This window comes from Dipteris shenzhenensis, chromosome 10 (genome assembly GCF_047967505.1).
Source record: "Dipteris shenzhenensis isolate YYH24624 ecotype China chromosome 10, Dip_SZ_1.0, whole genome shotgun sequence".
Taxonomy (NCBI): Eukaryota; Viridiplantae; Streptophyta; class Polypodiopsida; order Gleicheniales; family Dipteridaceae; genus Dipteris; species Dipteris shenzhenensis.
Window position 1 is genome coordinate 27703681 of NC_141605.1, and position 22310 is coordinate 27725990.

At 42.7% G+C, this 22310-nt stretch overlaps 2 protein-coding genes across 2 annotated transcripts; both read right to left on the reverse strand.

Annotated features, from left to right (window-relative positions):
• Positions 1-1484: 1484 nt before the first annotated feature.
• LOC147897639 (uncharacterized) lies at positions 1485-3049 on the reverse strand. The gene is made up of 3 exons (XM_087380077.1): positions 2285-3049; positions 1922-2203; positions 1485-1778 (listed from the first exon to the last, which is right to left on the reverse strand). The coding sequence occupies exons 1-3, from the start codon at positions 3047-3049 to the stop codon at positions 1485-1487; spliced, it is 1341 nt and encodes a 446-aa protein (XP_087236203.1).
• A 15799-nt stretch (positions 3050-18848) lies between these two features.
• On the reverse strand, positions 18849-20807 carry LOC147897640 (uncharacterized). The gene is made up of 5 exons (XM_087380078.1): positions 20678-20807; positions 19828-19997; positions 19569-19631; positions 19102-19121; positions 18849-18981 (listed from the first exon to the last, which is right to left on the reverse strand). The coding sequence occupies exons 1-5, from the start codon at positions 20751-20753 to the stop codon at positions 18849-18851; spliced, it is 462 nt and encodes a 153-aa protein (XP_087236204.1). The 5' UTR covers positions 20754-20807.
• Between the last annotated feature and the right edge of the window lie 1503 nt (positions 20808-22310).

The following is a 22310-nucleotide window of genomic DNA, read 5'->3' on the forward strand; positions in this document are numbered from 1 at the left end:
GTATTGTGACTCTAGAATTGATTGTAAATGATTTTGATTCAACATAAAGTCTCCTTCTGTTGTATTTCAGTTTTCTCCTTCTCTCTATAGAATCAATCTTGATTTCAAGGTTTGGAGTGTCTTACACATCTATAGATTTTCGAGATGAAGATCGCGTTGTATCACAAGCAAGGAATATCACAACGGTTATTCTAGCGGTTGCTCTTGCAGTGGAGGTATATGAATTAGTGAGATTAGCTACATCTAAGTCCAGGCAAAGATTTCCTTGGTGTTAATCTTTATAATGATTGACAAGCATTAGAGTGATTTCATATCATTTTGGTTCAAGATTTTGGGGAACCTCTTGCACATTATGGACAAGAGAGAAAGCAGGAGGAGGCACTGGGCGAACAAGCTTGGGTAGCATGCCACGGTGCTAAGATCCATCGAGATGAAAGCGGTCATAGGTAAAAGCTTCTTGTTTCTCTCTGAAGATAGATAGCTCATTATGAGATTAAATCATCATAAGTTGTCACGGAGTTCAAGATTTATGTGCTGCATAAAGTGTTGGCATCATGCACGCGACTTGGACAATCTCACGGCCAGTTGCTAGAATGCGAGTCTATCAACTCAAGCACCTGAGATACCCAAAAAGAGCTGCTATTTTAGATGCTTCAATTGGAATCAAGAAATGATTGGAGCATTCGATAGTGCATTGGCAATATGTTGCTATGTGCACTTGTGAGCTTCTTGTTCTTGCAGGTTTAGAGAACTCAACCACTTGGAGAGGTCACTGATTTTATCTTTTGTCGAGGTACATAACATACCTTCTAGTGCATAAGGCACAACTTTTGCCATGCCGTGCCAACATTGGGAGGAAGGTGGCTGTGGAGGCACAGAAAGGCCTTTAGACTATACCATGGAAGCTTAGAGAACCTTCTCTTATGCTCATGTTGGCAGCTTACCTTATCATTATCCAGTAACCTTAATGGTTGGGTGAATATTGTGGCATGTACATCTGCCTCTAAGATTTGCCAAGTTCCCAATGTGAAGTTTTAATGCTTGTGTGTCACAACCTTTATGAACATGCCACAACATGCTGCACCAACTCATTAAGGCACTAACAACAGTCCACTGATCTACTCGTGACCACATTTCGACAAACAAACTTCACGTGATTAGAACAACTTGTACAAACTTCACGTACTGGTCAGATCATTCCCTCATATATTCCAACAATTCTTAAACAAACAATAATTTATTCATATATTCACTTCACTAGGGCAGGTCCATTGCATGAAATTGACCTTGTTCTCTCCCATAAGGAAGTATATGAGTAAAGGATATGGGTCTCTATTTGAGGAGGCCTCTTTGATGAAGTCATATATTGTCATGGTGATTTCTCTCTCCCAAGGATATGGGTCTGTCGGTGTCCCACTGAATATGTACAAGGTCCCTTACCACATGGAAATGGACGTAGATGCATCCACCACGGTAACAAAAAATCAGGCCGGAGAACCAACGCTGTGAGCTATTGTAGTTGTTGCATTCTGCATCAAATATGTCACAAAATCTGATCCTCCTGTCCCTCGTTCTTCCCTCTCCTTGCTTGGTTTCTTTATGTAACCTTGAGCGTGACCTCTATGCAAAGAGCGGAACCTGAAAATCTCCACGATACATCGGTCGTATTCTCCTGCCAGTTCCTCAAGGTTTTGCTTCACGAAATCTCGAATTGATGGACCGGCATCGATGCGCTGCAAATACTGCCTGTGCGGACAAGGCATGTAGGAACGCATTTCCTGTTGCAAAATAAAGCTCCTTCGCTCAGAGAATAGTATAGCGAGAGATTATATAAAGAGCAACAAATGATCCGAAGATGGAATTAGAAACAGATTAGTGGCCACATCGTTATTGTTTGTGAGATTTGAGTGGGAGTACTGACTTGTATGTAGGAGCTGAGAAACCCATCTTGATGTTGGATACCCAAGGCAGCATCTACCGCAGGAAGGATAGTCGATTGCGCGCCCGAAGCTCCGTAAAATGATAAACTGTCCTCCCCGTACATGATGGATCCCTGTGGAAGCCGTGGATTGTTGCGCCACCCGGCCATATACTTCCTAATTCTGTGATAGAAGACGTCAGGATCACACTTCTCTTGCATTCGCCGTAAACTCTTGCTCATCAATCTCAAAGTTCCAGCCAAGAGGGCAAGGTTATCCTTCACCTGTCAAGAAGTAACAATAATCGCATACTTAAAACCAAGCCAACTATTAGAAGCATGTAGTTACTGGAATAATGTACAGACCTCGGCCACATTCCTGTCGTGAATGGCTTGTTGGGCCCTGATAATCGCACCCGGCGCTTCTGCTGCCTTGGCTTCGATGTCAGCATGAACGAGTAGAAACCATTTTTCATCTACAGTACCGGTGAAGTTATAACAGCAGGCCATGTTTCCAAGTTCTAGAGGGAGAGTGTCATCTATACGTCGCCAATTCGAAAGAACGAGACATGCATAAGAAATGATGGGAGGCACGTCTAGACGCCGTGCAATGGCAAGCCACGGTTCAGCTATGTTGTCCGGCAGGCGGCTTGCGGGAACCTCTCCGCACCAAACGTAAGCGTGGGCCAGGAAGGACAGGAGAAGCATGGCTTTCCAGAGATGGCCTCTTCGTCCACCCGGCTGGAGGAGTTGCTCGGAGTCGAAACGAGGGAGTGTCGCGATGATGCGCCGGACTTTGTTGGCATCGTACGTAGCCAAGAGGTGGTGGAAGTCGGTAGCGGTGCGATCCCAGAGTGCGAGTTGTGGGGAAGCTGCGGCGGTAAACTCGAAGGCGGCAGGGTCAGAGACGGGCAGAAAGCCGCGCTTGGAAGGAGCTACAAAGTAGTTGTCGTGCGTTAAAGGAACGAGCGTAGCTGGGGTGGCGAGCTGCAAACTGCGACAAGTGATGGAGCGCCGGGAGTATGCAGGTGGATGGTTGTGGCGAAGAAGATGAAATGGTGGAGGAGAAGGCAGAAATACGTTGAGGCGAGGAGTATTGTGAAGAGGGAGGTGGATGGAAGAGGCCTTCATTTCTACTGCAATTAAGAAGATGATGAACGATAGCTTCAACTTACTTAGCATACACCATATTTATGCCAATTTTGGTCCAACGTGATTTCAAACCTCGTTGCCCCTTTGCACCCCCAATTTCTTTGGAAGACCCGCAAATTTTGACCATCCGCCCTCTCACCGTCCTGTTGCAAACCAACCCAACCCCTTCATGTCACCCTCTCTCTTGCTTCTAAGTGCATCGCCATTGTAATTTTAAGATTGTGATGGAAGGTTATAACTTATATCATTCTATAAGGTAAATAGGTGCCCACGTGGTCTATTGAGCCATAGAAATGTTAAACATATCTCTTCAAAGCTTAAGACCTACAAGGAAAATGCCTCAAGAAAATATCCCTTGTCTTTGTTTATAATTGATGGTGTTCCACGCTTGCACTTCACATGTGACATGCTTTTTGGAATTTGGACCTCAGTTTTCAAAGTCACATTTGAAAATCAACATAAATTATTATCACATCATAAAATTTCTCCATATTTTCCTCATCTTGTCATTTCATCCTCCCATCTTCTCTTTTTCCTCTGTATTCAAAAAATTCCAATCTTTTCACTTTTGATAGATCCAAAGAAACAACCACATCTTTCGATTCCTCCTTTTAATGATGTTAGTCTTTGAAGGATGATTTTCTTGAAGCCAATTCTCATCCTTTGTTAAATGTCATAGTCTATAAATCTACTTTCTCCTTTCATCTTGAAAAAGCATGCAAAATATTGTTATTGACATTGCCAGTTATCCACATATGAATTTTGGGAATTTTCCCTTTTTCTCCATTTACAATTCTCAAATTTTATATTTACTCAAACGTATGAGAAATCATATTCAAAAATTTTCCACGAAGATATATCAAAGACTTTTTGTTCATGTACGAAACAAGAGTTTACACATTTTATGTACATAGTCCATTTCTCTTTGTACAATACAAAACAACTTTCCACTACAAGACAGAGGCCTCTTTCTGATGTTGTCTTTCAATACTTTGCAAGCATGGGCATGAAGATCATCTATATGATTGGCGGGCGGGGAAGGTGTCAGTGTAGACATTTTTACAAAACGTCATTTCCATACCGACGTTTTTACAAAACGTCATTTCCAAGGGTCCCAAAATAATTTTGGACCACAAGTTTGGTCATTTCAAAGATAAAAAATATAAGAGTATGTACATCAAAATTGAGATCAAAACACTCATATATTGATAGTGAACTTATACATACAAATTCATGTATAAAATGTCACTATAAATATGTGAGGGCCAAATTATATATAAGAAGTCTCATCAATGTCAAAACTATGAATCTGTAGCATTTACATTGGCTGCTTCATATTGAGCCAAGTCTTGTGCACCAAATATGTCTATCTCAAGGTTTACATACAATTGATCACCTACATCATCATCCCCTATTGTATGTCTACCTAAGACTTGATCCTCTAGTACACCGGCCTCTAGTTCTCCCTTTTCTTCCCCAAAGTCGTGATCTCCACCTTCCTCCATTACAATGTCATTATTGTCACCTTCTTCGTGGCCCACATCGTCATCTTCATCCTCTTCCTTAGATCCATCGACATCATTATTTGGATCTTCTATTGGCATCTCCATATCCACATTCCTATCTTCAAAAATATGTCTGCTTCAAGGAGTAGATCGGACCACGTACCACCATCTCGGGTCCAAACGATCCAGATGAAAGACCACCTACATTGAAGATACAAATTAGATGTCAACATTTGTTTGAAAAATTAAGTTATTAGCTTTTGATAAATTCATTAGTTTGTACTTGTTCACAATGCTTTGGAAGAACAACGGTATCCCTTTCATCAGCTGGTGGTGTCAATAGCAAAGAAACCATAGCTGTCTCCCCTAACTGTAGCATTGGGACTATTGTAGATAGTTCTAAACCATTTGACATCAAGAATGAAAATACTAAATCATCTAAAATCAACTTCATAGATGTCACGTATGGTCCCACAATAATCTAATTGTGATGAGAGAAGATTGGTATCAGAAGCACTTGCTTCGCTATCTTTTACAAACTTAGCCATGACTCCACAATCATATGTAACTCTCCTTGAATCGATGCTTTCCACATGAAAATTTCGTCCATGTCACCACAAGGCACTATAGTTTTTGTACTAAAAAAACATGATTAAAATAATGAGGATGCATTTTGTAGTGATTGTGATCATAAATATCCAATAGAAAGGTTAAAAACTTACATGTGGCATACATCCGACTGCAAGCTCCTGCTCTCGATCGGTTATGTCCTCTCCATTATGTTTGGCTTCATGAAGAGCTTCTTGTAGCCAATCATGGGACATGTGTCGAGGGAGAAGAGCATTCGGATGGATATGGCATCCCCCACCTATGCATGACTCTAAATCTCGACCTCTCATTTATTATTTTTTCTTTGGCCTCTTCATATCTCTCCACCCATCTTTGCATCTCAGAACTATTGAGGACACAAAACTTATTGAATTTCTTTCTGTTCTCTTCTCTCATCTTTCTTTCAATCCCTTTACCTTGGGAAAACTCTGCAATGACACAATCATCGTCTTTGATGTTCCGAGCATGTGGCATATTAGGATCCATGGATGCAAGAAACTCTGTGATGTATACTAATGACTCTTGCACAAGCCATCCCTCTGCCTTGATTGTTTTGGGTCTAGCTCTTTGCCTTATAAATACCTTAAAGGTTTTCATAAACCATTGAAGGAAAAACATGCAATGACTATGAACAGTTTCTACAATGGCGACCTCATCAAGTATGTGTACAAGCAAGTGCACTTGAGTCATCATAATGCTTGGGGGAAAGTGCTTCTCAAGCAAGCACACAACGTCAATGGAGTCCACCTTAGCCCTCTTGATGCTTGATACAGAGTTGTCTTTTTGTGAGACCAACCTTTAAATTTCCACATGCATTTGTAAGATTCAATATTTTATACCCATCATTTAAAATTGTATAAAATATAATGAAGGTGATATATCATATGATAATAAGTATACTTGAAAATGTCACTGATCTTATAGATAGTGGTTCTAACATCTTTTGTTTAGCATCCTCTCACTGTAATTAGGAGGATAAACTACCCAAGCAACAAAGGAGTTATAACAATGTGTCACAATCAGGTAAGTTAATTACACGAAAGCATCAAAATCTTAGTTCTACTCTTCTTTTAAGCTAACAAGTAGAATACTTGTAAGACCTTGTGCCAATCATGAGACTTGAGTCCACTAAGCTTATTGTCCCTTGTAAACACTCCCCTCAGGCAACCCATGTGTCTCGTAGGTTTTCGAAAAGATGCAATATTTGTCTTAATGCTTGACTCCTCTACCTTGAAAAGGATCCATGGTGCCTTTGGGAGAACAATTCGTGGAGGATGCTCTTGGGTTCCTGAAGCACCCTCCTAAGTTGTAGAATCATGCTCTTGAGTTCAACACACATGCTCTTGGGGCCACAAGTGAGGCATCCTACCCATCTCATGCAAGTCTTCTCGCACTCCCCTTGTGTCTTTGTCACCAACCAAGTGTGCCCAAATAGAATCCCCCACATTCTTGAATATATGCATGGGATTCAAGAGGTGATTGATTCATAACTCACCCCAAATGGAAGCTCATGAAAGATAGATAGCCGGTCCATTCCAAGAGTACGCTCCTCACTATTAGCTCTCATCACACAAGGAAAATTGTACAGATCTCATCCCAAAAGATGCAAGCTCCTGGAACTAGAGTGCCTTTATTTTTCTATGTTCCTAAATCTTACTTATGGAGCTCAAGAAGAAATGCTAGAAGAAGCTAAAGAAGATCCCCAGGAAGAAACCAATTTTAAAGAAAAAAAAAATATTAAAGAGACATAGGAATTAGAAGAGCAAGATATTAATCTTGAGGAATAAATTAAAGAGGCTGTACACTTTGATCTTGTTGCACTAAAGTTAGAAACATTTAAAGAAGTAGTATCTATTGAAGGACTTGATTTTGAGACTCGTACTCCTGCTATCCCTATACTTCCTGCATTCTTCACTATTCAAAAGCTAAGAGTATTATCTACTATTAGACATACTCATCCTCTTTGACCTAAGGGAAGATTATGCCACCACATTAATTGCTCAAGCTTGTAGTCTAGGCCATGATGTTGGTATTGAAGATGATGATTTGATAGTTCTAGAATATAAGTTTGACCCCAAGGAAGCACTATCTATGTTCTCTCAAGAAGCCACAAATTTTGAGGATATGGATGATCAGAACTTTAACCAGGTCAAAACACAGATGCATCTACAGCCAAATGTACATGAGAACAACAAAGTAAAGAGTAGAATAGAAAGAAGTTCTATCCTTTAGACATATAAAATTATGGACAATGATGAGAACATGAAGGTAAGCTATCACTCTTTCCTTTGCTCAATCGTTTTTATTATGACTTGTGTACAACTTTCTCATTACTTTCTGTTTGATATTGCAGCTATATATTGAAGATGACAAATTTCTTTAAGGATGCATTGGGAGCAAAGAAAGGGGACTTGGACAATTGTCTATCCTTTTATACTATATGAAGAAGATGTCTTCTACTAAGATCCTTATTTATCATAGACAATTGAGCAATGACAGAGAAGATTTGGTCTATTTCTTCAAAATTTTGTCAGAGTTTCTTGGTGATTACTAGGTAAATTGGTAGAAAGACAAAGTGATATAATATATGAATTGAAAAATTATTTGCAATATTGCAAAGTTTTGAGTATTTCCCAGGCCAACAATGCTCAAGGGAAAGGTACTTTCTCACCTTCATTGCATATGTGGCGAAGAAGATGAAATGGTGGAGGAGAAGGCAGAAATACGTTGAGGCGGGGAGTATTGTGAAGAAGGAGGTGGATGGAAGAGGCCTTCATTTCTACTGCAATTAAGAAGAAGATGAACGATAGCTTCAACTTACTTTGCAATAAAAATCTCTTGTTAGCATACACCATATTTATGCCAATTTTGGTCCAACGTGATTTCAAACCTCGTTGCCCCTTTGCACCCCCAATTTCTTTGGAAGACCCGCAAATTTTGACCGTCCCCCCTCTCACCCTCGTGTTGCTATTATAGCTAAACATCACTTTTAGAGTTACCCCCTAGCTCTTGCTTCTAGATGCAAACCAACCCAACCCCTTCATGTCACCCTCTCTCTTGCTTCTAAGTGCATCACCATTGTAATTTTAAGATTGTGATGGAAGGTTATAACTTATATCATTCTATAAGGTAAATAGGTGCCCACGTGGTCTATTGAGCCATAGAAATGTTAAACATATCTCTTCAAAGCTTAAGACCTACAAGGAAAATGCCTCAAGAAAATATCCCTTGTCTTTGTTTATAATTGATGGTGTTCCACGCTTGCACTTCACATGTGACATGCTTTTTGGAATTTGGACCTCAGTTTTCAAAGTCACATTTGAAAATCAACATAAATTATTATCACATCATAAAAGTTCTCGATATTTTCCTCATCTTGTCATTTCATTCTCCCATCTTCTCTTTTTCCTCTGTATTCAAAGGATTCTAGTATTGCTCCATCCATATCCTTCCAATCTTTGAAAGAGTTTGTCCCTGGTGTTTTCCTTTCGCTTTTGATAGATCTAAAGAAACAAGCACATCTTCCGATTCCTCGTTTTAATGATGTTAGTCTTTGAAGGATGATTTTCTTGAAGCCAATTCTCATCCTTTGTTAAATGTCATAGTCTATAAATCTACTTTCTCCTTTCATCTTGAAAAAACATGCAAAACATTGTTATTGACATTGCCAGTTATCCACATGTGAATCTTGGGAATTTTTCTTTTTTCTTCATTTACAATTCTCAAATTTTATATTTACTCACAACCACCCTCATCCACCTTTAAAACACCCAAACAACACAATCACAAGGCAAAAGGCATCCATTCAACATCCTTCTCTCTAGACACCTTCTGATACAACTCACACTCTAGCCACATTTTCTCTGGAAGCTAAAAAAACTCAAAAAGAACCCAGTGGATTACACAACTCAACACAAGCTCTCCTACTGACTGAGATCAAGCTCAGAAAATACATAGAAGACCCATGAAACTTAAATCCCAAGAAAATGATGACTTCAAAGCTGCATTACTACCACGAACACTTTCAAATAACTCAAGGTATAATCACAGCCATGCTCATATCTTCCCTAACATCCCAGACCTCGTTGTCATCAAGTAACCAACTACCTTGTATGCTTAAAACCTACCACCTTGTGGATTTTCATCCATCAACCATCCTCAAATCAAACGGCCTTTCTATTCACAGCCCTCATGGCTTCTGTGTACATGCATGCACTATCCTTCTTCAAAAAGCTTTTGCCAGGGGCTTGGCCTTGAAGCTCAACACAAACCTTCGAGACCACACGATCGCTACTAAGCTTTCTCAAGCCACTGATGTACCCTAAGATCACATGCAAGGATCTCCACGGAATCATCAATAGTGGCGCTCTTCCTTTTACCAAATTACGTAGACCTTCCATGCTCTCTTTAGATCAGCTTAGTATAATCACCACGACCCTCCTTGAGTCCACTTTGGAGCAAGTAAACAAGCTTAACCAAAACCCGCACTTCAAATATCCCACTCACTTGATCAGATTGAAGAGCCTCCATCACCTTCGTGCCTAGGACCTCCTGATGGAATACAACCAGCCCCATCTCATGACTGCACCCTCCCACGTAGCCCATCTCTCCTTCATGCAATAATACCCAGTACTGCAGCTCCTTTCTTGCTCATGGAGCGCTCACGAATCTGTGGCCTTCATGTGATCTGAGCACTGCAGCTTCTCTAGACTTGCTCTCGGAACACACTTAGATTTTTCCAAAGCTCTCCAGCTTTCTTGTAGCGATGCTACACCTCCGTCCAGAAGACCCAGCTTCAAAGCTCCCAGCCTATGTGCTTTGCACGCACCATCAGCTCGCCACTAATAGTTGGCTCATCCATCAACTCACGTGATTATCTGCCTACTTCAGCTCGTCGCCTCTCCTTCATCGGATGTCACAAGCATTGATACTCCTCTCTTGCTCACTTGTTTCATAGAGCTCATGGTCTCTGTCGCCCAATGTCCTTCCAGCCTGTAGTCACGATCCCCCTAGCAAGCATACCCCCCGACTCATGCCATCTCTCTCCACACAGCCGCTCGCCACATAGACGATTCGTTTAGAACAATTCCCTAGCCACCTTCTCCCTAGCTCATAGAGCTAGCATCCTAGAAGTGACGCTCGTACAATTTTCCATACCGACGTTTTTACAAAACGTCATTTCCAAGGGTAAAAAATAAGAGTATGTACATCAAAATTTCAAAGATAAAAAATATAAGAGTATGTACATCAAAATTGAGATCAAAACACTCATATATTGATAGTGAACTTAACATAGAAATTAATGTATAAAATGTCACTATAAATATGTGAGGGCCAAATTATATGTAAGAAGTCTCGTCAATGTCAAAACTATGAATCTGTAGCATTTACATTGGCTGTTTCATATTGAGCCAAGTCTTGTGCACCAAATATGTCTATCTCAAGGTTTACATACAATTGATCACCTACATCATCATCCCCTATTCTATGTCTACCTAAGACTTGATCCTCTAGTTCACCGGCCTCTAGTTCTCCCTTTTCTTCCCCAAAGTCATGATCTCCACCTTCCTCAATTATAATGTCATTATTGTCACCTTCTTCGTGGCCCACATCGTCATCTTCATCATCTTCCCTAGATCCATCGGCATCATTATTTGGATCTTCTACTGGCATCTCCGTATCCACATTCCTATCTTCAAAAATATGTCTGCTTCGAGGAGTAAATCGGACCACATACCACCATCTTGGATCCAAACGATCCAGATGAAAGACCACCTACATTGAAGATACAAATTAGGTGTCAACATTTGTTTGAAAATTTAAGTTATTAGCTTTTGATAAATTCATTAGTTTGTACTTGTTCACAATGCTTTGGAAGAACAACGGTATCCCTTTCATCGGTCTCAGGTCTGGTGGTGTCAATAGCAAAGAAACCATAGCTGTCTCTCCTAACTGTAGCATTGGGACCATTGTAGATAGTTCTAAACCATTTGACATCAAGAATGAAAATATTAAATCATCTAAAATCAACTTCATAGATGTCACGTATGGTCCCACAATAATCTAATTGTGATGAGAGAAGATTGGTATTTGAAAGCACTTGCTTGGCTATCTTTTACAAACTTAGCCATGACTCCACAATCATATGTGACTCTCCTTGAATCGATGTTTTCCACATGAAAATTTCGTCCATGTCACCATAAGGCACTATACTTTTTGTACTAAAAAAACATGATTAAAATAATGAGGATGCATTTTGTAGTGATTGTGATCATAAATACCCAATAGAAAGGTTAAAAACTTACATGTGGCATACATCCGACTGCAAGCTCCTGCTCTCAATCGGTTATGTCCTCTCCATCATGTTTGGCTTCACGAAGAGCTTCTTGTAGCCAATCACAAGACATGTGTCAAGGGAGAAGAGCATGGTTCGGTGGATATGGCACCCCCCACCTATGCATGACTCTAAATTTTGACCTCTCATTTATTATTTTTTCTTTGGCCTCTTCATATCTCTCGACCCATCTTTGCATCTCGGAACTATTGAGGACACAAAACTTATTGAATTTCTTTCTGTTCTCTTCTCTCATATTTCTTTCAATCCCTTCACCTTGGGGAAACTCTGCAATCACACAATCATCATCCTTGATGTTCCAAGCATGTGGCATATCGGGATCCATGGATGCAAGAAACTCTGTGATGTATACTAATGACTCTTGTAGAAGCCATCCCTCTGCCTTGATTGCTTCGGGTCTAGCTCTTTGCCTTACAAATCCCTTAAAGGTTTTCATAAACCATTGAAGGAAAAACATCCAATGTGGCAGAAAAGGTGTTATCCCACATATGATGGGCTATGGAGAGTGGCCATACTTGCACTTAAAGCACACTTGTGTTTTGGAAAAAGGGGGAATCTTCATTTGAGCCTTATCTTGTTTCATTAGTTGGCATACTTTTCTTCTAGTCATGGTTGCCTTACCGTAGGGCCTAGGACAACACCCTGTTGCATAATACAGAGATTTAGGATGTTATCATTCAACTACTTTTGTGCCTATCAAAGATCACCCTTCCTTTGAGAAAGCAAAGAAGGTAGGATAAGAAAAGAAGAACACGGTACCAGGATGACCAGGAAAGAAGTCTTCAATGCCACCAAGATTTGAAAAGAAGTCTCAGCCACAGAAGCTGAGGAGTGAACCAAAGCCCTCTAAAGGAAATTCCAACTCACTCCAGAACAGATCTAGACCTTCCAAAGGAGGAAAGGTATTTTGGATGTGGGACACAAGGACACTTGGCAGCCGACTGCCCCGAAATATCCAAGAACTCAAAGGACCCAAAAAGGCCAGAAGAACCGCCATTTGGTAGGTGGAGTCCTTGTAGGGAGAGCAGCCGATCCAGAGGCCAGGGAACTCTGTCTCTCATGGGGCAAAGTACGAGATCGGAATGTATTGAATTTGTTCAATCTCGGAGCAGTGGATAATTTCAGTTCTCATGACCTAGCCATGCAACTAAGGATCACGACAGAAGCGTTGGGGTACTCTCTTGACGCCCAACATATTTTCCTAGGACAATCCGTACTAGTGACACCCCTTACTGACACACTTGAGATCTATTTTTAGCAACTATGTGGATCACGAGGACTTTTTTGTTTCACCTTGGGATCAATTCGATGTAGTTTTGGAGATGCATTGGTTCCATCAGAAAGAAGTACATCTTATGATGCCCAGAAGAACACTAGTTTTAGTCATAGAAGCAAAGAACATCGGATTGTCGTAAGGGAATAAACGAAACAATTCTACTTGTATCCAACGCTTCTATTGGAAAATTAATAAAGTATTAGGTTTCAGCATACATGATCTTTGTTAAAGAAAAAGAGAATGAACTGAAAGCTGAGTTTGATGCCCAAGATCAAGATGCTTTCAAAGACTGTTTTTCAGATTTATTGCTAGGACAATTACCTCAAGCAGCCAAGTCATCGAACTCATTCCAAGGAGAGTGAGCCTCCTAATCAGCAAACCTATCAACACAGACCAAGGAGACCATGGCTCGTGTACAAGATTTGCTCTCTGCAGGACTTATCTGACCTACTTCTTCTCCTTTCTGCTCACCTATGTTGTTGGTTCAGAAGAAGGATAAGTCCTATCGTATGTGTGTTGACTACAGAGCTCGGGGGGTTCACTATGTATAAACCCTCTATATCACGTGCGTTCAAGGCCTATATTTAAAATCCCTTATCTGTAAATTTTTTCATTAATAAAATGTACCCCTTTTCTATACAAATCTGTAAATTTTTTCCAAAACTATTTTAAATAGTCCCTTATGTATATTTATTTCTGTAAATTTTAGGAATAAAAAATATCCTTTTGTTGAACTCACGTGATAGGGTTACATATGATGAGTGACCCCCCCGAGCTACAGAGTTCTCAATAAGGTAACCATCAATAGGTTTCCGATTCCACACATAGATGATGTATTGGATAGGTTGAAGGGAGCCACTATTTTCAGCAAGATTGATCTAAAGAGTGACTACCACCAAATAAGGATTCATCCTTAGGATATCCATAGGACAGCTTTTCAAAGGACTTTGGATTAAATGAGTTTTTAGTCATGCTTTTTGGCTTAACAAATGCTCCATCTACTTTCAATAGAATGATGGATCGGATTTGTCTGATCGGATTTGTCCGACCACACAAACATTTCACAGGTACTTTCTTTGATGACATTCTTGTATTTTCTAGAATAGTCCAAGAGCTAGAATGCATGCATGCGGCTAACCTCCAATGGGTCAAAGTGTTGGATATTGTCCATGTAATGTGTAGGACATTGACATTGGAGAGTTCTAAATTCTCTCACTTTTTAAGGGAAAGAACAAGTGGCCCCCCACTTGGATGGAGGGCCCACTTGAGGCAAAAGCAAAAGAGACACCCATTTCTGGGAGAAAGCACCCACTTTTGGAGAAAAGCTCTAAAGCCGCTTTTGGGAAAGTCAAGAAACCTCCTGCTTTAGGGAAGCCAAGAAAGCTCCAGCTTTTGGAAAGCCGGGGGGGGAGGGGAGGACGTAACGGGTGGCCCGTTGACAAGGGACTGAGCCTCAATCCGTCCCTCCTTCATCATTCCCTCCGGACTCGACATCAGCAGCAAGGAGGAGGTCCTTGCCCTCTTTTGGGTCAAAGGGGGAGCAACCCTTTGACACGTCTAAGACCTAACCAAGGGGAGCAGCCCATGGTAAGGTTGGACTCCCCAACTATGGCTAAAGGGTTCAATTCAAACGGGCATTTGAATTGATTGGCCCTTCTAAGTGACTATTGGAAGGTGTACCAAAGGAGGAAAGAAGCCTTAATGGAGGCGGCTGGACGTTGGAGCCAAGGAGAGAACTCCCTCCAAAAATACAAAACCACTCACACGCAGGATTCAGGGGGGAACAGAAGGTTCAGACCAGAATGGTGAGAGACCAGAGCTGGGAGAGAACATGCAGAGCTGAGAGCTCCTTGTAATCCTGAGGGAGAGAGTGTGAGATTTTCCTCTTCTTCTTCTTTCAATGTAATCTGCCCTGTGGCGTTTTGACCACAGGGCCCCCTTCCTTTTGAATGCCAAGATCATTTCTCCCTGAGTGTCTGTTTGGTGTTCACGAATGAAGGTCCTTGTGAGGCATTGTTCGTATCCCCTCCCCTTCGTCGAGTTTGGTGTCTGCAGGTGAAGGCAAGGGCTACCCTTAGAGCCAGGGCTTCCCCTTGGCTTGGAGAAGAAGCCCACGAAAGGGCGTTGCGAACGAAAGGCTGTGGAGGGCGTCGTGAGCGTCGCAGTGATCGCTCAGGGATTTCGTCGATGATGCAGAGAGTAGTGCGGGGTGTGTAGCTGACCGTTCGACTCGAAAACTCGTGGCTACTTGAAGACCCCTCCGAACATCTCCCCTACCAAACGGCAGGGTGCGCGGAGTCCGGGTCTCAGAGAACAATCTCTCTGAGACCCCGCCGTTTACCGACGGAAGCGGACGGAACTGCAGTTCCGTCGTGCTTCAGCCGGTAAGGCGTAGTCTAGGAGCTTCAGGACTCCATTCCAGGAGCCCTTTGGTACAACAAGGCGCTCCCTCGACGGGATCACAGAGCCGGAGCAGTGATCATAGCGGAGCTCCAGATCGTGCGCGCTAGCTCGACGGACACTTGGTGCCTCAACGGAAATCCGCCACCGGAACTCAACGGAGAGTGACAGAAAGTCGAGAAGAGATCCTACGACCGATTGACAGCTTCATTGCCGACCACCTCTCGTCTGTGGATGCTCCAGGGTCTAGAGCAGAAGGGCGACGCCACGGTTTAAGCGTTCGACGTGTGCATGGCGTCGGGCAGCTCGCCATAGCTCGGAAGCCCAAAAGCTTCTATATAACCAATACGTGGAATAGTATAGTCAAGCAAGGCCACGGCCCCGGTGGCTAGCCGGGCCGTGATGTATTCCGAGCACTAGCCTACAGGTCACAGGTTCGATCACCGGCAGAGGGGAGACAGGTCGCGAGCCGATGAGGGGGCCGACCCCCTTTTGCCAATCAATCGAGTACAGGATATAGACCACGGGCTCGGCTAAGTTACACTAACTGTGACTAGGTCCCCGTGGTTGGCTGGACGATAAGTGCCTCGACTGTGGTCTCCGAGGTCCCGAGTTCGAATCCCTGCGCGCGGGTGCGCAATCTTTTGGACGTGCCTACGCAGAGTTCACATAATAAAGAGAAGAAGGCGCGCTTGGTTACACCAACCAAGTGGTTGGCTCCGTGGTTAGCGCGGCGGTTCCTCGAACAGGTGGTTGCGGGTTCGATTCCGCTTGTCGACTGCGGAGAGGAAAGGTTTGAGCGCGTGGAGAAGCAGAGACACGATATAAGCTAGTGGGGGCCTTTAGTAACTAATAGCAACGACCCGCCCTCTTGGTTAGCCCAACGTAAAGCTCTGCGTGTAGTTACCTCCAAGTCCTGCGTTTGAATCCCGGCGGCTGGCCTCCCTTTTGGCAGTTCGACTAACTTTGGCGGCGTAGCCAAATCCTTTTGGTGGTTCTGCTAACTTAGCCCCAGCTAAGTTTAGCTAGTCATAACTAGCCAGTAAAGGAGTTTTGGAGAACTGACTTCACAGATGCCTTCCTACTCTTGTATTGAGTTTCTGGGGCAAGTCTCGGGCACTAGTTGCGCTTAACGCAGATTTAGCAAGTGTTTTGGGAAGGAAAGGCTCTTCAGGACGGTAGCTCCCAGGAAGAGATCTATGCTTTTTTTTTGAGCATCTGAAGGAGTCAGGTAGGTTTGTGAAGGTGAAGGACACTCAGTCCAGTAGAGGTTCCAGTCAGCAAGTCAGTGGCAACTCCGAGAGATCAAGTGGGTACTTTGGTGATCCCGGTAGGGGACCAAACCGGGGAGCAAAGGAAAAGAGAAAAAAAGTGAAAAAGTTTAAAGGGAAACTTTGCCCTCGTGACAGAGGAGGGGGGCACCCTAGTCTATAAATTGAGAGCCCCTATACTCCCCCAGTTGTTGAAATTTGTATTCAGTTGTTGCTCCTTTGTGAGCCATTTGTACAAACAAATTTCTATTGCAATAAAGACCTACGGGAGGACCAGCCCTTATTTATGGCCCCTTGTGCTGAGTTTTCTCTCTCTCCCTCCTTGTCCGACACTCTCTCTACTGCTGTTTCTGCCCAGCCCTCTTACGAAAGGTTCCCAAGCTGTCTCACAGCCTCCCAGCCCCCAGACCAAGTGGTTTTCAATAGGCAGACTGTTCTAAAATGCTGCGAATTGGTTTCTGTTGCTGCGATTTTGATTCCAGCCACATGTGGCCACGTTTTCTGAAGTGTGATTTAGCAAGAAGGCTGCGATTTGACTGTAGAACCTGGTTTTGAGGTTTGGATAAGGTTTCACCTAGCTAGTGGTACTGCCAAAGAAGGCAGACTAGGTAGTGGGGGAACCCCCGTGACCAGACTTAAAGAACCTTCGATGGTGAGAAGCAGCCGCTAATGAAAACGGAGACAAAGGAGGGTGAACGAGCTTCAGGAAAGGACGACCAGAGAGGGGGTAGACAGTTGAGAGGGAGGAGAGAGAAGGAGCAGGCGGGAGAGGGAGAGGGAGACGGGGCTGCACGGAGGCATCCATAATGATTGTGCATGTGTTGCCATTGGATTGAAGTTCTTGGAGTAGGCTCAACACAAAATACAAATGATTAAATACACATGTCTAAATCTTGGTCACCTTCCTTCTCGCAAAGGTACCTGTCCTTCAAACGTAGGAATGACTTCGATGTCATTCGATTTCCACGAGCCTGTAATGAGATCTCGTCGCACTTCTGAATCTTCCTCAGGGCTCTGATACCACATTAGAAAACACAGATAGAGGTTGCTTGCTGTAGCCAACACTCCCACAGAGCAAAAACTTAGCCTTGGAAACACACAATGTGCACAAATGTAGAAGAGATAGATACAGGCACAGATCTAGAACAATGCACAATAGAATAGAACAGCTAAACATGTATTGTAGAATGCTCCAACGATGGACAAAAACAGTGTGGCACCATCCAGGAGTCAAGGTATTGCCTAGATGTGGACCCCTGATACCTTCAGAATTGCCTGGTACTTCCTACTGGCACTTCCAATTGTTTGTCAGCCTATGGAGCTTCAGTGGGCTACCTAAATGCCGCAGAAGCAGGCCTCCTTGCTGATCTGCAAAGCAGGCAATGGTGAGGCACTGCACATCTTCTCCTTGATCTCCCTGCTGCTCTGGATGCAGCCGGATGCAGCCAACTGTGGGGCTCACTGAATGAATGACTGCCCCCACAATGGGCCTGTTTATAGGGCATATAGCCTCTGACCTGCCGACCATTTGTCAGCCAACCACAGACTTGCTGACATGTTCCTGGGTCTGTTTAAGGCCCTGCTACAGCACCTCTTGCTGGGATCTGCCCCAGCCCATCTGCAGCCTTGAGGCTCTGCAAACAGACATTGACTCTGCTGCAATGCCAACCAGTACAATCCCAGATTGTTCCAGTCACAGTACCTGCCGTCATGCTTCTGTCCTGCCAACCTGATCCTACAGTCTAGCCTTACAGTCCTGCTTACGAAGCACCTTTGTCACCTTCAGGCCTTGCAGAACCTCTGTTTCCTCTGTTGTTGCTCCTGTCTGATCATCAGCACTGTACTTGTTTCACCTGCTGCAGGCCCTAATCCAGAGCTCCTGCCCACCTTAGAAAGTGGACTGTACAGCAGCCCAGGTGGCAGTGTCCAGTGCTATCCACATGGCTGCAATATGGATGTTCTTATCCACCGAGGTCTGCCCATGTAGCATCTTCTTCTCATACCCACAAACCAACTCTCTTGTCCCCCATTCCACATGGCACCATGTCCATGTGCTTGTTGGGGCATTTCAAATTGTGCAGTGTGAACAGGGTTGTTTTAGTGTTAGTGTGAAAAGGGTTGTAGTTTGTCTTGTGTGAGCTTGAAGGGTCAAGTGCCCTTGGGGATTTGATTTGATTTGTGTGTGACATCATCTATGGTGGAGATATTTTGGAGGAACCTCGATTGGTTTTAAATTTCTACACACTTCATTCAGTTACCATGGATTTTTCTCAAAAACAATGAACTCAGCCTATCTTTTATAGCGACTAGGAAGGGCATGCACTCAATCGGAGAAAAATTCCCCCAATCTTCGTGATATCTTTCAACCAGAAGACGTGTCTTTCTTTAATCCACCCATAAACATTAGGACCTTGTAGTATAAAATAGGAATGGGTAGAAGAAAAACCAACCGTAATTTTTCATTCATTTGCAACATTGCCGCCATAAAATTATCCCTGCATGAACAAAGGGCAACAATTGCTTTAGATCTACTTCGTTTGTGAATAAATGCAATAAAGATACTTTATGGTGTGTTTTCAGCAAACCTTAAGATTTATCATGTGTTTTCAGCATACCTTAAGAGCCGCTGTTCTTGCTGGATATTGACCATTACATCATCATGTCATGACCAACAAACAAGTTAGTGCAGAAAAGACTTATATTAATCCCATAATTTTTTGGATTTAAGCTAAAATCTCAAATTTCAATCTAGTTGTCTGAACAGTGATTTTGACATTGTTTCGATATATACCCGGCCATGGTTTCCTTGTTTTTATTGTAGCATTTCAAGAAATATTGAATCTGTTGCATTGCTAATTGGAATCAATCCTTTGATATATTTCATGGACTCAATTTCCAGTACACGTTCTAAAAATCTGGCCCAAATTTGACGCATCTGTAACTGAATGTTCATGTAATCCTCCATGCATGTGCATTTTACGTACACAAACTTCAAGTTTGACTCCGATGCACTGTACAAAGCCTGCCTGCCTCTGTGTGTGTGTGTGTGTGTGTGTGTGAGAGAGAGAGAGAGAGCGCTTGCCTCCAGAGCTTCAGTTTCATTTTTCGTTTTGGCCATCTCATCTTGCTGAAATTGAATCCTTGCCTGAAGCTTGCAAAAAAGAATGTTCTTTCGTGAGATTTCTTCATACTGCATTCATCCGTCACGGTGCGCATGAACCAAAGAGTCACATGCTGGAAAAGCAGATTTTAAGTACGGGCACTTGCTTCGCCGCATGCTTCGATTACATCAATAGCCTTGCACGACAAAAGACGCTCCAGGGTGTCCCATAAGAAAATACCTGCCTAGCTTGTATCACCATTTCGATAGCAGTCAACTCTGCTTGAAGTCCTTTCAAACGCTCCACGACTGATTTTTTCTGCGATTTAGCGTCTTCCACTGCTGATGCTGCGCTCTCCAACTCGGCTCTCAGCGCCAAATTTCGACTTTTCAATTCTCCCACGTTGCGTTCTGTAGATAGAAATTGCAAGCTCTGAAATACTAAAGCTCTCCTGGTTTCCGCTGACGCAAATAAAGAAAGGATTTCAGAAAACGTCAAACAGATCCCAGCTGTTGAACGGCCCGAACGTTTTGTGTTTCTTCAAGGAGTAGCAAATCGTTTACATTTCTCAGGTACATGAATCGCGACGCAGCACGGTTGTGTAGTACGTGTCGGTCAAGATATTTCCAGCATCATCACCCGAGCTTCCACAACGTATCCCATGGAATAAAGTTTTCGGTAAGCTACAGCTAATAAACTACTTATCCCGTCACAAATCTACATATAAGAGACCAAACGCCAGAGGTACGTGATGTTCTGCAGACAAGATGTGAAATGTGCTGACACAGCACATCAACAACTCTAAAACGCTTACGGAAAGGAGGATTTCATCAAGAAGGCTAAGGAGAAACTATATGGAGCAGTGCGCTGAAGCATGATAGTAATTCTTGTGTCTTTCAGAAAGATTGATGCAGCGTGACTCGAATAGATTAAGGGCCAAGGCAACTCGATATTCATCCATGCACCGTTAAAGCCGTCATTCGATAGAAATTCTTCGATATGGACAATGATTTACGCATCGTTAAAGCTATCAAGAAAGGAAGGAGATTGAGAAGCGTGAAAGGAAGAAGATTGAGAGGAGGAAACTAACCGTGAGCGAGGCGTTCGCTGCTGTAGAGGTGGATGAGAGCAAGCAAGCTCTGCTGCTGCTGCTGCGCCATAGCCATGTATGAAGCCTTCTTCCTTCTTGCTTTACCCAAAATGTTACGTTTCAAAAGATGATATATATGCTCGGTGAAATGTTACGTTGATATATTGAACACATCTCTTTTCTCTGTTACGTAGAGGTTTAGGGGATGATTGGAGAATTTTGGATCGTTAGATTAGATTCAAAAATTATGGACCATTGGATTCTATTCTTGCACACTTGGTAGTTTCCATAGGAAAGTTTCCATGCAAATTAGTTAGATAGACGTGTCCATTAGATGTTCATCTTGAATTGTAATGGATTGATCTCTATTCGTTCATCTCATGCTTCTTCATATTCATCTTTTCCATCGTCATCTCATCGTATTTCTTCACGAGACACACATCACGCTAGATCAAGGTGCGACAGGATTCACGAATTTTAGTCCGTGGGTGGGTGCATGGTAAAGTGGTACACTTGCATGTGCTAAATAGTGGTGCCCCAATAGTAATATATTGGCAACAAGTAGAGGGGTGAACAATCTTTTTAAAAAGCGTGTAACTGAATCATGGATGAGTGAAAGCCTTTACCAACTAACTCAGTGTAACAGATTGTTATGATTTTGGTGACACACACTACACTGACTGTAGATTTCGTCTCTCACCCACACTTGTAGACGAAACGAAAGTTTTGCATGAACCAAGCCCTATGCAGCACATGCAAAGCTTCCTTCCTGGTCTTCTTCTTCCTTCTGCTAAAGTCTGCTTCTTCTATTGCTAATCATGAGCTGGAGCGAGTTGCAAGCGAAGCCTAGCGACATCCTTCTTGCACGAGCAGGTGCACTAGGTGAGATGACATAGCTCCAGGATTGTTCTTTTTTTTTAACAAGCTCCTTGCTTGTCCAAAAGTAGCCATTGATTCTGAAGCTTCTAAACGTAGGACTGCTCTTTCTGTAAAAATGAGCTCCTCCAAATGTAGGACTGTTCTTTCTGTAAAAACGAGCTCCTTACTTGTTTGTAGCATCCAGCTTCGAAATGTAGGACTGTTGGCGAGTTTGGAGCCCTCCACTATGAAACTAATGGAGAGGGCCTCTATAACGATGAGAGGAAGAGAACCCTTCAATACAAATTCATGTTCAGCTTGCACATGCATGAAAATGAGGTGCAAAGACATGACGCTATTAGATAAAGACTTCATAGAAGAGTTTGGCTGGTGACAAAGCTTTTGCATCTTGCCTTTTCAAATCCTCTTTAGCATACAATGTTGGCTTGTCGAATGTCATGTAGCCACAAATTAGCTTTACTGTTTTAACTATTTTAACACAATCTATATCTGTTTTAACTGTGTCTTTAAGAGTATATCTCTTTCCTTTTTTAGAGTCCATATCAGATGTTTGTCTGTGTACATGTCTATATTTTAAATTTGTAGTATCAGTATTCAGTTCACTTTTTGGGGCAATGTCAAGGTGTAAAGCACCCCACATTGACACTCCATGCCAGAAGGTGTTTTGCAAGACCAAGGAGGAATTCCATGCAGAGTATGGCCTGAGCTTGGTGGGCCTGAACCCCCGCCAACTCATAGAACTTGATGTTCTAGA